Source organism: Juglans regia, chromosome 1 (assembly GCF_001411555.2).
Source record: "Juglans regia cultivar Chandler chromosome 1, Walnut 2.0, whole genome shotgun sequence".
Classification (NCBI taxonomy): Eukaryota; Viridiplantae; Streptophyta; class Magnoliopsida; order Fagales; family Juglandaceae; genus Juglans; species Juglans regia.
In genome coordinates, this window is record NC_049901.1 from 32,968,092 (window position 1) to 32,981,519 (window position 13,428).

Below are 13,428 nucleotides of genomic sequence, written 5' to 3' on the forward strand. Positions count from 1 at the left end.
TTCAAGAACCTAGAATATATGAAGAACCCATCTCAAGAACCCAGATTACAAAGGAGGAACGCCACAAAGGTTGTGATTTACCTTTGATAAGTTCAAAAGTTCAATTAAGAACAAGAGGAGATAAACTCAACTCACAATGAATAAATTCATTAAATTTCATAAACTTCATAACCTCTGAAAATGAGGCTACAAAGAGTATTTAAAGCAAAACCTAATTAAAACCCTAGATAAAATAAAAACCCCATTTTCCAAAAATACCCCTGAGTGAATAGTACCGCGGCTACAGTATGGCGCTACAGTAACTCGGCTACAGTACCCTAACCCTAGTTCAATAAAATAATAACTTTCCCAACATGCCCTTACATAGGCATAAACCCAATTATTCTAAGCAAATAAAATAGGTCCTTGAAATTAATTAAATAAGTTGAAAGCCTTCAAGTGTCCAAAGCCTATAAGTCATGTTATTGCCCTTTCCATAGCTTATGAAATGAATCAAAGCATAATCTTCATCGTTTAAGCCCTTGAACTTGTATTTGGCCCATCTGGAACTTTCAACATATCTTTAAGACTAGGCCCACCTTGGTACCCATCATTCCCCCTCTCCTCAAAAGGATTCGACCTCGAATCTCTACCTGGATCAAAGGGAAAAATGTTAGTAACATTATCATTGATTTAATATGCATTGTCATTAATTTGTTCAAGAATTTGAGAACATCCATCCAAGCTACTCCTGTTGTCAACAGATAAAGACATTAAATCTAAAGGAGTAAATAGATTAAGTCTATAAACAATTTCAAAAGGAGAATATAAAGTGGTAGTATGTATGGTCCTATTATGTGCAAACTCTATAAATCCATCCATAACCACAAAAATAGAATTTCTACTCCTTTCTTTCCTAGGCAGCCCCAAAACAAAGTCCATATATATGTCTACACCTGACTCACTAGGAATAGGTATGGGCGTATGCAACCCATGTGGCAAAAGTATAAATTTGGCCTTTCTGCATGTAATGCACCTGCCACAAATGCGATTGACATATCTCTTCATCTTAGACCAACATAATCGTTCACGCAAAATGTCTAAAGTTTTCTTGGCACCGAAATGACTACTCCAATTATATGCAAACTCAATGAAAGGTAAATGATAGTCTCGCAAACGTTCATGCAGCAAGTCAATGTATGGCAAAAAATCTCCCACAAATGTTCATGAAACACAGCTAAAGCTTTTCTTACACCAAAATGACCAGTCCAATTATATGCAAACACAATGAATGACAAGCAATACTCCCATAAACGTTCATGCAACATGTTAATGAATGACGAATGATACTTCCATAAACGTTCATGCAACACTTCAATGAATGGCAAAAGATACCCCCACAAACATTCATGCAACACATCCATGAATGACAATTGATATTTCCACAAACGTTCATGCAATACGTCTTTGAAAGGCAAATGATATTCCCACAAACGTTCATGCAATACAACAAAAGTCTTCCTTACACCATAGTTACCCAACAAACCACCATGTCCATCACACACAAGCAACTTACGCATAAAACTAGTAGGTACACAAAATCTATTCTTTCTAAACAAGTACCAATCTAGTTTATAGAACTTACCAAACGATGCTTTCTCACCTGTTCCATACACACTAGCAAAGTCATCATCATTAACATGCAATTCCTTATCATATTCACGTTTCAACAAATTTTCATCTAAAATGAAGATAAGGACATACCTTCTTGCTAAAGCATCAACCACAAAAGTTTCCATACCTTGTGTGTATTTGAATACATGAGGAAAAGTCTCAATACAATCCTCCCACTTAGCATGCAATCTATTCAACAACTTACTTTGTCCCTTCAAATGTGTCAATGACTCATGTTCTTCAAAGAAATGTCGGGTTGGGATTGTTGCATCTGGCACAAAATCAATGTAGTGCTCTGTCTCCCTAATAGGTGGCAATCCACTAAACACACAGCTAGGAACGACCTCATATCCCTGCAACAAAGAAACAACAACACTAGGCAAAGAATCGTTAAATTCATTAGTATAAAAGCTTGCCTTAGTATAAAAACTCACTTTTCTCTTTCTGTTTTTCTCTGCAATCTCTCTTTCTTTTTCCTCTTGTGTCTCTACTCTTTTTTCCTGACTCTCAGCCACCTCTCTATTTTCTTTTTCACTCACACTTTCCCTCGACATTTCGGTTTCATTCTCTTTCTTCCTCTCATTCTCTTTTTTCGTTTCACGCTCTCTTTTTCTTCCACACTCCTCTTTTCTTGAACCCTCAGCCTCACAATATTTTTGCAACTCATTCTCTTTTTTTCCTGAGGTTTCAGCCTCACCATCATCTTTTTTCTTTCTCATTTCTCTCTCTCTCTCTCTTTTTCAGTCTCACTATTTCTTTTTTTCTCAATCTCATCCTCACTTTTACTTTTTTGCTCAATCTCACTTTTCAGTTTCAGGTGGTTGCCATGAGCCTGAGTTGAACTTAAAGGAGCAAGTTTGATTGTTTTTCCATCTATTTCAAAACTGTACATGTTCTTTAACCCATCACGAATCACCTTCCTATCAAACTGCCAAGGCTTTCTCAACAAAATATGGCCAGCATGCATAGGCACAACATCACAAAGCACCATATCATGGTATTTCCCAATTGAAAAAGAAACTAGCACCTGCTTATTTACCCTGACTTCCCCACAATCACTCAACCACTGCAACTTGTATGGTCTAGGGTGTTTCAAGGTAGGTAAATTCAATTTCTCAACTAAAGTAGTGCTAGCCAAATTAATATAACTCCTCAAATCAATGACCATACAACATACCCTGTTGTTGATGTGGCATCTAGTATGAAAATTGTTCTCGCTTTTCTGCTCTCTATCATCTATCTTAATTTGTGTATTGAGTGCAGGCCTAGTAACAAGAGAATCACAATACTCTTCTTTCTCATACCCATTTTCAACACTAGACTGACGTCGCCTCCTATCTCTCTCACCTTGCAGATTTCTAATCATTCCTTCTTGATTATCCATACTATCCCTCACTTCACCTAACACCAAGTTCAACCACTCAAACTGTTATTGCATGGCTTGCAACACACAGGATGAGTTATCTGCTCTCCTCCTTGGTGATGAGCTACTCCGATGAGACATTATCAAGTTCTGCACAAAAGAATGTTAGTTGTAAAAAAGAAAACCTTACACACTCCCTTACGTGTTTAAACTCGAATAATGGCACTCCACACTCGTGTTTCACTCTTAATTGGCTTTTTTCCCGATAATAGTCTCACACTCTCTTGCCTTTTACCTCAAGAGTTTTTCCACTCAAGTTCTTTCAGAACTAATTGAGCTCAATCAAGACAAGGCAACCTTGTTTTATCCCAACTAGTAATTAGGTCTAAGAAACAAGAATAAGAGAAACACGGAAGGAATAAATGACACGAGAATCAAGGAACTTATACGAATGAAAGAGTAACAATAACACAAGATACCAACTTTTGTGGTGTATGCAGCAGCCCCTTTGTTGTAACTATATAACAACTTTGAATATGCTACCTTCTCCTTTCATTTTCTTTTCTTTTCTTTTTTTTTTTTTTCGAATTTACTTTACTTTTCTTTTCCTTTCTTTTCTTTTCTCTAATTCAACCACAAACAGCAATATTCAATTGTGAAAACCAAGCAATTGAATTCAAACACACAAGCATGGACAATGAAGTAGAAGAGAATCAATGGAACAACACTCCAAGCAATTGACAAACTTAGAGATGCAGGAAACCCTAGAAATTTGAAATCCTAGGTGTTGCAAATTTCAGCCAAACCCACAACCCTAAGAATTTCGGCAGCCTACTTTTTGTTTCTATTTTTTTTTTTTTGGCAACCCTAGAACAATGAAGCCCTAGAATTAAAATAAAGGATGCTAGAATTAAAAGATAGAATTAGACCTGATTGGAAACCTTGCTCTGATACTAAATGATATGAACCCGCGGGAACGAAATCCCTTGAACCCACAATCAATTTGAAAACTCTCCAAGAAAGCCAAAATCAAGTCAAGGATGGAGAACCTAGACCCAATGAGAACTCGTTTCAAGAACCTAGATTATATGAAAATCTAGACTCGTTGAAGAACCCATCTCAAGAACCCAGATTACAAAGGAGGAACGCCACAAAGGTTGTGATTTACCTTTGATAAGTTCAAAAGTTCAATTAAGAACAAGATAAGATAAACTCAACTCACAATGAATAAATTCATTAAATTTCATAAACTTCATAACCTCTGAAAATGAGGCTACAAAGAGTATTTAAAGCAAAACCTAATTAAAACCCTAGATAAAATAAAAACCCCATCTTCCAAAAATACCCCTTAGTGAACAGTGCCGCGACTACAGTATGGCGCTACAGTAACTCGGCTACAGTACCCTAACCCTAGTTCAATAAAATAATAACTTTTCCAACATGCCCTTACATAGGCATAAACCCAATTATTCTAAGCAAATAAAATAGGTCCTTGAAATTAATTAAATAAGTTGAAAGCCTTCAAGTGTCCAAAGCCTATAAGTCATGTTATTGCCCTTTCCATAGCTTATGAAATGAATCAAAGCATAATCTTCATCGTTTAAGCCCTTGAACTTGTATTTGGCCCATCTGGAACTTTCAACATATCTTTAAGACTAGGCCCACCTTGGTTCCCATCATTCTACTCATGGTGTGATGCATATATTAACATACTCACAGCCAGTATAGATACATGTGATGTGATATTGTATCGGTAGGGGTACACGGCTCAAGGAGACTTGGGTAGCATTCAAAATTCATGTTTAATTAAGTAGTTATTATGGAAACAAGATTCCAAGTTCATCTTCAATTTCAAGTTTAGTTCAGTTTCACTTCACGTCATGTTAAGTTTCAAATCACGTCATGTTTATTCAAGTTCAGTTTAGTTCACATTAGTTACAGTTCATGTTCAGTTGCTGTCCATGTCAGTTGAGGTCATGTCAGCTCATGTCATGTGAATTTCCAAGTCACGTCACGTTCACGTTCACGTATGTTCATGTTAGCATTCATGTTTTTACTATCAAGCATGCATTTGCACACTGCTAGTTAAAGTTATTTGTTAATGTGCTGAGATTTGTAATCAAATTTCACTTGGTAGTCCCAACTACCATTCCCTCCAGAATGGTAGATCTTGTGCCAGGTTCAGGAAAGATGACAAAGGGACCACTAGAGGAGGTTGATTCGGAGGCAACTCGACATAGAGCTCATCGCTTCGACACTCTGTTTTGTAGATAGTATTTTGGCTTCCTTGGTCGAGTTGCGCGAGCTACTCGAAAGACTAGCCTAGTAGTTATATTAGTCTTTGCGCGTACTTAAGGAGGGTTACCTCTAGTACTCTTGATGTTAAAGATCTCTTGGACGTACATTGTAACTTTTGAAATTCTATTATGTGGATGTTATGAAGTATGTTTATATTTTTAGGATGTATTACTTCTAGTACATATTATTGCTCAAAGAAAAAAAAATTATTCATTGCAAATATTGCACATTGTTAGATGCATTGCATCTTTATTTGTCATGAGTGGGGATAGATAATCACACCCATCCATGGACATGAATTCTACATCCAAATGTGGGACATGCCACAATCTGCAAATATTCACACCATATTTGTAAGAGGTGTTGCGTTCAAGGTATCAACATACGTCTTTGCCAAGCTACTAGGGATCCTTTGAGTATCAAATTCCTAGGCTTTAGTGGATTAGGTCGATGGACACTAGATGTTGGGACATTTGGATCTGCTGGTCCTACTTAGGATGAGCCGACGGGCATAGATGCAACCTACCATATAGTGTATGAACTTTCCCTTAGAACGTGACCATGATGAGGACTTCTAGGCTCTCACGTGGGGATCTAGTGCAGTTCCTTCTTTGATTGACACGTGGAGATCCTATTGACTTGTTTTTGTGGATATTTGCAAAAATTCGTTACGAATCTAGCATCCTCCACCGATAACCTTCCATATAGGGGTTATTACTCGGTGGCTACTGTAGGGAGGAGTAGTTGGCCGAGTAGATCAATCTGTTCAACATGACCACTGGCAGAGTCTTGGATAGGCGAAGGCACATGCTCGATGTGAGGTTAGGCCTCCACTAGATCTTGTGCCACCAACCCAGAGACTGTGGCTGGTGTTGCTCCCTAACGCGTGAGTACTAGTGTGGAGCCGCCAGTTGGAGCTACAGGGGACACACGCCCTACTTGGGTCAATGTGATGTTGTTGCAGATTACTGCACACATTGACTGACAATTTGATGCATAGGTTGGGCCTCTCTGGGCATCATTAGAGGACAAGTTGTCCTTAATTGGCTATCGTTTAGATATCCTAAACAAAAAGGTCAATACTTTGGTGAACGAATTTCATATTTATTTAAGCAACAACTACTAAGCTTCGTTGATCCCTCTTTGGACTTTTGTATATAAATTTTTATGTCATTTTTATGCTCTTTAATGTACTGAATAGTATCCATTAATATATTTCCTTTTTATGTATTTTGCTCCTCTACAAATGTTTAGTTTTTAATTTCCATCTCATAGTGTGTTCCTTGTTTTGGTCTAGATATTTCAAAATTTCAAATCACAATTATACGTTCAAACGTTTAGTACATACATTCATAAAGTAGTGCATATCGTGCACACTAGAAGAAATCATGTGCAAGGTAGATCAATGACATTCGCATGTCGCTCATAATTTGGCCAAACAATATAAATATAATTTTAAAACATTATGTTCACTTATAAATCCACCAGCGTTTGAATAAATTTCAACGTTGTTCGCAGATAAATATATGTTCAAATTTATGATCTACGTTCTCACGTTTAAGGATATACGTTCCAACATACCTAACTCTAAAACGATGGTGTATTATTGACATTGGAATGTATATCATCAAACTTGTGAATGTTATTAAAAGAATATTTCGACTTTAGAGAAGGTTTAAAGAAACCGTCACTAAATAATATCTTTGGTGATGGTTTAGTGACCGTCACAAATTCTAAACCGACACAAAAACTCAAATCAATTGTAATATAATGTATAATAAAACCAATATTACAAATCCAACAATAACAAATATGAGTATAGGTCCAAAATTACAATCACAGCAATAAAAACCAATATTACAACCCAAATAATAATAAAATTATAATTTTGAAATAAAAGTAAATATGTTATTGCAAGTTGACATGTTATTGAAGCATTTATTAACTGTGTCTTAACGAGACAACTCGTTTTGACCAAAACCCATTTATATCAAACTCGAACCAGCTAATTTCATTTCATGTTTGTGTTTGGTTCACAGTTCATATTACATATTTCCCCCACTATATTCCATGCAATGCCTAACGTTCATCTAATTCTTAAATAATACAATGATTTATTAAATAAATATAACATAAAATTTCATTCAAATTGGATTGTTAAACACAAATCCTAATATAGTACTTTCTCATCTAAAAGACGTGTTGGAGATTCATGATCAACTGGACAAATCCCCCCACACCTTTACCTCACTAGTCTAACCATGAATGTACCCAACAATCAGAAAAACACTCCAGCGGTACTCTTTTGAGTATTGATACACATGCTAAGAGGTTTGATCAACAAAAAAGACCATGTGATGTACCTTTCATAGGAATGGGAAAATGTGTCCTGCTACATATATTCATTGTAGCCTTTCGAAAACATTTATTTCATCATCTCATAGTTTCTAACTAGAGTCTAGACCTATACTACATGTATCATTAATATGATCCGTCATTTCATCCACCACCGCCACTACTCTTTCCCTTTTGAAATCCAAAACAAGACTAGGGTTGTGAGGATGGCGCTGATGTAAGTGAAGAGATCCCTCCCAAGGACAAAAGACGGGTGAGGGGCACTATGTAGAAAACTTCACAGACACGGTTTAACACTGGGCGATGAACGACTTTTTGGCTAGTGCCAGGCGAGCAAATGATGTGCTGACCATACTTGGGAGAGCAAAGGGCAAGGACAATGTAACACCCCGTATTTTAGTGTATTTTTAATGATAGAATATTTTTGATTATTCAGAAATTTATTCTCTTGTTTTAAAATTGTTGGAATTTTAGTTGGGTTATTTTTATGATTTTTAGTTTACGGAAATTATTTTTGAAGTGTTTTCTCTAAATTAATTATTGTTATGCGTTTAAATTTCTTCTCAAATTAAATTAACTTATTGTTGGGTTTAATTATTTATTTTCATTTTAATCATTACGTTTGAATTATTTTATTTCATTTACTATTTTAAAATCGTTTCCGTTGGATCATTTTTTGTGACCCAAGATGTGAGGATTGGACCTCATTTCTTTCCCTACATTTTCTCTTTCCTCTTTTCTTTTTCTTCTTTTCTTCTTTCCTTTCTTTCTTTTTTTCTTTTCTTCCCTGGCCTCTTCTCGCGCGCGCACGACTCTCCCCCTCCCTCTCTCCGTCCGTTCCTTCATCCACCCATCCCCGCCGCCTCGCGTCTCCGTGAGCGACACCGCCCGGCCCATCGTCCTTCCCAGCCATCGGCGACCACCCCCTTGTAATCTCAGCCCCAACCGCGCTGCCATTAGCTCCCACGCGCATCACCAAGCCGCGGCACTCCTTGCGCCGTTTCACCACCGTCGCGCCACCTCCGACCACCATCTTCTCACCACATCATCTTCGACCTCCTAGAAACCCATTGGACCCAACCCCACCTCTGATCCGGCACCGGTGAAGCACATTCATCAACATTTTCGTTTTGGGTATTTTTCACTTCAACCACCATTTGCGCCGCCACCCACGGCCAACCACCACCACCACTAGCATCACCGACATCCCTAAGCCCTACCCTATCAATCTCGGGTCTTCGTTAGCACCCGTTCAAAAGTGGATTTTTGAGACCTACGGCCACAGTGCATTTGACACTGTTTTGTTGCTGCGTTGCCGCTTCTAGTACCTCCGTGATCTTTCAAAAATTACATTGTAGCATTGTAAGTATTTTTACAAAGAACTTTTGAGATTTAAATGTATTTTAGCGCTAACTCATATTTATTGTAAATTGGTTAGTTGTGCCGGACTGAGTTCGAGGAGTAAGGGGTCGGTTGGATTGGATTATGGAGTTGTTTGAGTGATTGGTTTATGATGTGAGATTTATTGACAGTTTCGGGTTTAAATATTAGTGTTATGAGTTTGACTTTGATTATGGTGGATATTGATGATTTTAGAAAGTGATGATATATTTTTTGAATTATGAGGGTTTAAGTTTCGAGGAATTTAAATAGGTTATTTTTTAAGTTTAGACTTAAATATCGAAATACGTAATTGATTAGAAACATACGAAAATTACGTGATTATTTTTATAGGTGACGATTTATAGTCGACTCGACATATTTGAAGAAAATTCTGGAAAAGTTAAGTCGTCCTGGTAAGCGGGGTTCCTATGCTAGATTTGCATAAAAAAAAAAAAAAGAAATGAACTGAGGTTGGTTTGTAAAAAAATGTGCATGTTGTTTTAAAAAGAAAAAGTGAAAAACAACCTCAGTATATGTTTCACATTCCATCATGAGATACATATGAAAGAGAAAGGAAATGTTTTTGACATGAAATGTGTAGACATGAGCAATATTTGACATGTTTCTGAAATATGCAAAAGAGCGAATATGATATCATTGAGATTTTTATGCATGTGATATGAAATGATTTGGATATGTTTTTGATCAAATGGAAATTATATGAATATGTTTCGCACGTGTTTGATATGATATGGATATGATAAAACTTTGGTATACTTATCTGTTCTGAATATGGTTCTGATATGATGATATTGTTCACGCGATATGGTTGGTACCACCATGATATGATAGAGTGCACCCACTTTGGAAACAAAGTGGTCTTTTTACGTGTTCTTTCTTGTGTGTACACTCGGGGCTTCAAGATTGAAAAAGGGAAAGTTCACCACATGATACTGCCTGGTTTGGCCACTGGGGATAGCACAACCCTACCACGGGGGTTAAACATGGTATATGATATAATATGATATGATAAGATGGAGATTTGCAGTTATGTTATGCCAAAGCGGTTTTGAATATGAAATGGATCCTTAAATATGAATTGTTGATTTTGAGTATGAAAAGATTGAAAAGTCGCTCTGATTTTCTGATAACACGTTTTTCTGATATCTGCATATAAAAATAAAATGTTTTTGTTTCTGCATACTGAACTTTCTGAAAAGGCTCATGTTTACATACTAGTATATGTTCTCTGCTTACTGAGTTGTTGATAACTCACCTCTTATCTCCACAATATTTTTCAGATGATTTGAATGTTTCAGTTGAGGATCAAGGATATGGAGCATGGGTGAGAAGAGTTAAGAATGATGGTTTAAGCATAGAAGGTTTATATGGGTATTGAGGATTTTCATTCAGTAAGCTTGTTGTGCTCTGATGATGTGATTTGTTGGGAGATTGATGTTTATATTAAGACTTTGTATTGTCTTAGAATAGTTATTCTGGAGTAATTGATGTAAATATATGAGTATTTTGTGCGATAGAGAAAAATTAGAGTATGTACTATATGGAAGAAAAATGATTTTTAAGTGACATGAGTTAACTCTTCGGACTCTCGGGAGACATGGGAGCTCTCGTAGACAACACGTAGGTGCTTAAAGGGTGGCAGATGTTGTATACAGAGACCCATACTCCATAAGAGATGTCACATCTGAAGTGAGTCTGCAGGTCATATCGTCCAAACAAAAGGTATGGTCTATCGCGACATGGGAGACCCATTTTAGGGGATGGACTATGGGATTGGAACCAAGGCAAGCTGCCGGGATGTGCCCGCGTTGTTCCTATTAGTCTCGACCATTGAAGGTCCCACAAAAGCAAATATGGAGTGGGACAGACGTCGAATCTAGGGCTAGCAATCCAAAAGTATAAAAGGCATATGATAAAAGTCAAAATTTTACTTTCAAGATTGTTAAGTGTTTACCCTTTCATCCAGTCAGAGTATTCAAGAAATCGAGTGACTTCAAAGCCTGCAACATACGGATCATCAGCGATGCTACTGTAGTAATAGTAGTGTTTAGGTAGGTTAGCTCCTACAACCATAGCAAGAATGTGGGTAAATGTTTGTAAGTATGTTGTAAGTCTAGGGTTTTCATATTCTATAACTTACCTCCTTCTTACATTAAAGTACATTTTCCTCATTATCTTTTTCAGTTACCTATACACTCTGATTTTGAGATGATGACTTTAAATTATGTGAATTGATGACATTGCAATTTTTTAGCATCATAGGCTTGAATTTTACATATGGTAGACTTGATCAGTGCTAAGTAGGTGATAGTTTAACTAAAGAGTGGTAGACTTGTCACGTCCTTCTCTCTCTGAGTGTAAGGTTCTCTCTCTAAGTTTCTTTGTAAACCTAGAGACTGGTCCTCCTAGACTTTTGTCTGTGTAGGATAGGAAATGGAAAGTGATTTGTCAAAGTTATGCGAGGGACTAAAGCTGACGGAAGAAGAACAACAGGAGGTGGTGGTTAGTAGTGAAGAGGTGATAATCTCAGAGGCAAAGAGTAAACACTGTTTCATGATTATGGTGATAACATATAAGGAAGCAAATAGAGGTGCTCTTAGAAACACTATGGCATGAGTGTGGCAAATAGAAGGGAAGGCTGTTTTCAAAGAAGTAGGGAGGAATAAGTTCCTGGTGGAGTTGAAGGAGAAAGCCGATAAGAAGAGAATCATGCAAGGAAGACCTTGGTCGTTTGACAAAAATCTAATTTGCCTGCAGGATTGTGAAGGCCACGAGTCTTGGAAGGAAATGCAATTCCAGCATGAACCTTTTTGGGTGCAATGTCATGACCTTCCTTTTGCTGGGATGAATGCTAACACTGGACTTAACCTGGGCAAGTCAATGGAGGAGGTACTCATGGTGGACACGGATGATAGTGGGGTATGCTGGGGTAGTTTCCTAAGGTTAAGAGTAATGATAGACCTTACAAAACCTTTGGCGAGAGGGAGATTTTTAACTCTCGGGAACGCAAAGTACTGGATCCCTTTCAAGTACGAAAGGTTACCAAACTTCTGTTATCATTGTGGGAAGATCAAGCATGTCACTGGTATGTGCGACCAACTTGATAGAGGAAAAGCCAGCTTGGAAGGCTTCAACCAACAATACGGTGCATGGCTAAGAACCAGTCAAAAATCATTTTTTGCTGAGGGTTCTCAATCCAGAAGGGAAACAGATCAAGGAAGGAAGTCGGGTCATGACCAGAGAAAGGGAGATGGAGAGGTATAGTAGGAAAAAGAAGCACCAGAGGGAAGAGAGGAGAGTGTAATGGCGGGAACTGAGGAGGTACAAGAGGCGGGAAACAAGGGTGGTAGGTATGGCTGTCAGAGTAAAGCTGACATATCCTGCGAAGAGAGAGGAATAAGTGTTTCAGTAGAAGCTACATTGGGAAAGGAAGTAATCGAGATAGAGATAGGGGATTAGAGACCAAGTTCTAAGCTAAAGACAATTGAGAAGCCAAAAGTGGTCCATGTACAGTTACATGAAGAGGGTGATCCTCCTGCTCAGGTCACTAATGTAATTTCTCATAGGGACAAAGCTCAAACAGGCAAGTGGAAGAGGAAAGCACATGCCAGACTAGTCAGCAATGATTTACAGCATAATACGTGTGACATGGAGTTGGATAAGCCTAGTAAAGCAAGGAAAAGAAAGGGTCAAATAGACAATGTAAGGCTGATTGGCAAAAGAAGTAAACAGACTCATGTTGAGGAAGGAGAAGAGTTTGTGTTTAAGGCATTGGCTGCACACTGCCTGCTATGCAGCACTGCCAATCCCTATGAAACTACTAAGCTAGAACTGCCGAGGGCTTGGGAACCCTCGGACAGTTAATGAACTTCACCTTTTGGTGAAGGAAAGAACCCCATCTGTTATTTTCTTATCAGAAACCAAAGGAAACAGATGTAAAATGGAGAAGGTGAGGAACAAGTTGGGAATGGAGCAAAGTTTTGTGGTCGATAGCATGGGCAAAAGTGGAGGTCTTGCAATGTTTTGGAAAACTGAGGTAAATGCTCAACTACTCTCTTACTCTAATAGTCATATCTCTTTGACAATCTTACCTGAGAGTAGTGGGCAACCCTGGAGACTCTCTGGGTTCTATGGTAACCCTGTCACAGACAAAAGGAAAGCTAGTTGGAGCCTCCTTAAAATGCTTAAACCCGAGACTCCAATGGCTTGGTTATGTATGGGAGACTTCAATGAGATCTTGAGCAATGATGAGAAGTATGGGGAAGCCACCAGATCTTTTTCTCAAACGGAGTGTTTCAGAGTAGCTCTTGATGAATGTGAATTGAGTGATCTTGGATACATAGGCTCTAAGTACA

General features: G+C 37.9%; 1 protein-coding gene across 1 annotated transcript; it reads left to right on the forward strand.

Moving 5' to 3' along the window:
* Positions 1–11,506: 11,506 nt before the first annotated feature.
* Positions 11,507–12,337, forward strand: LOC108982770. Its single transcript, XM_035690875.1, has 2 exons — positions 11,507–11,612; positions 11,703–12,337. The coding sequence occupies exons 1-2, from the start codon at positions 11,507–11,509 to the stop codon at positions 12,335–12,337; spliced, it is 741 nt and encodes a 246-aa protein (XP_035546768.1).
* The last annotated feature ends 1,091 nt before the right edge of the window (positions 12,338–13,428 follow it).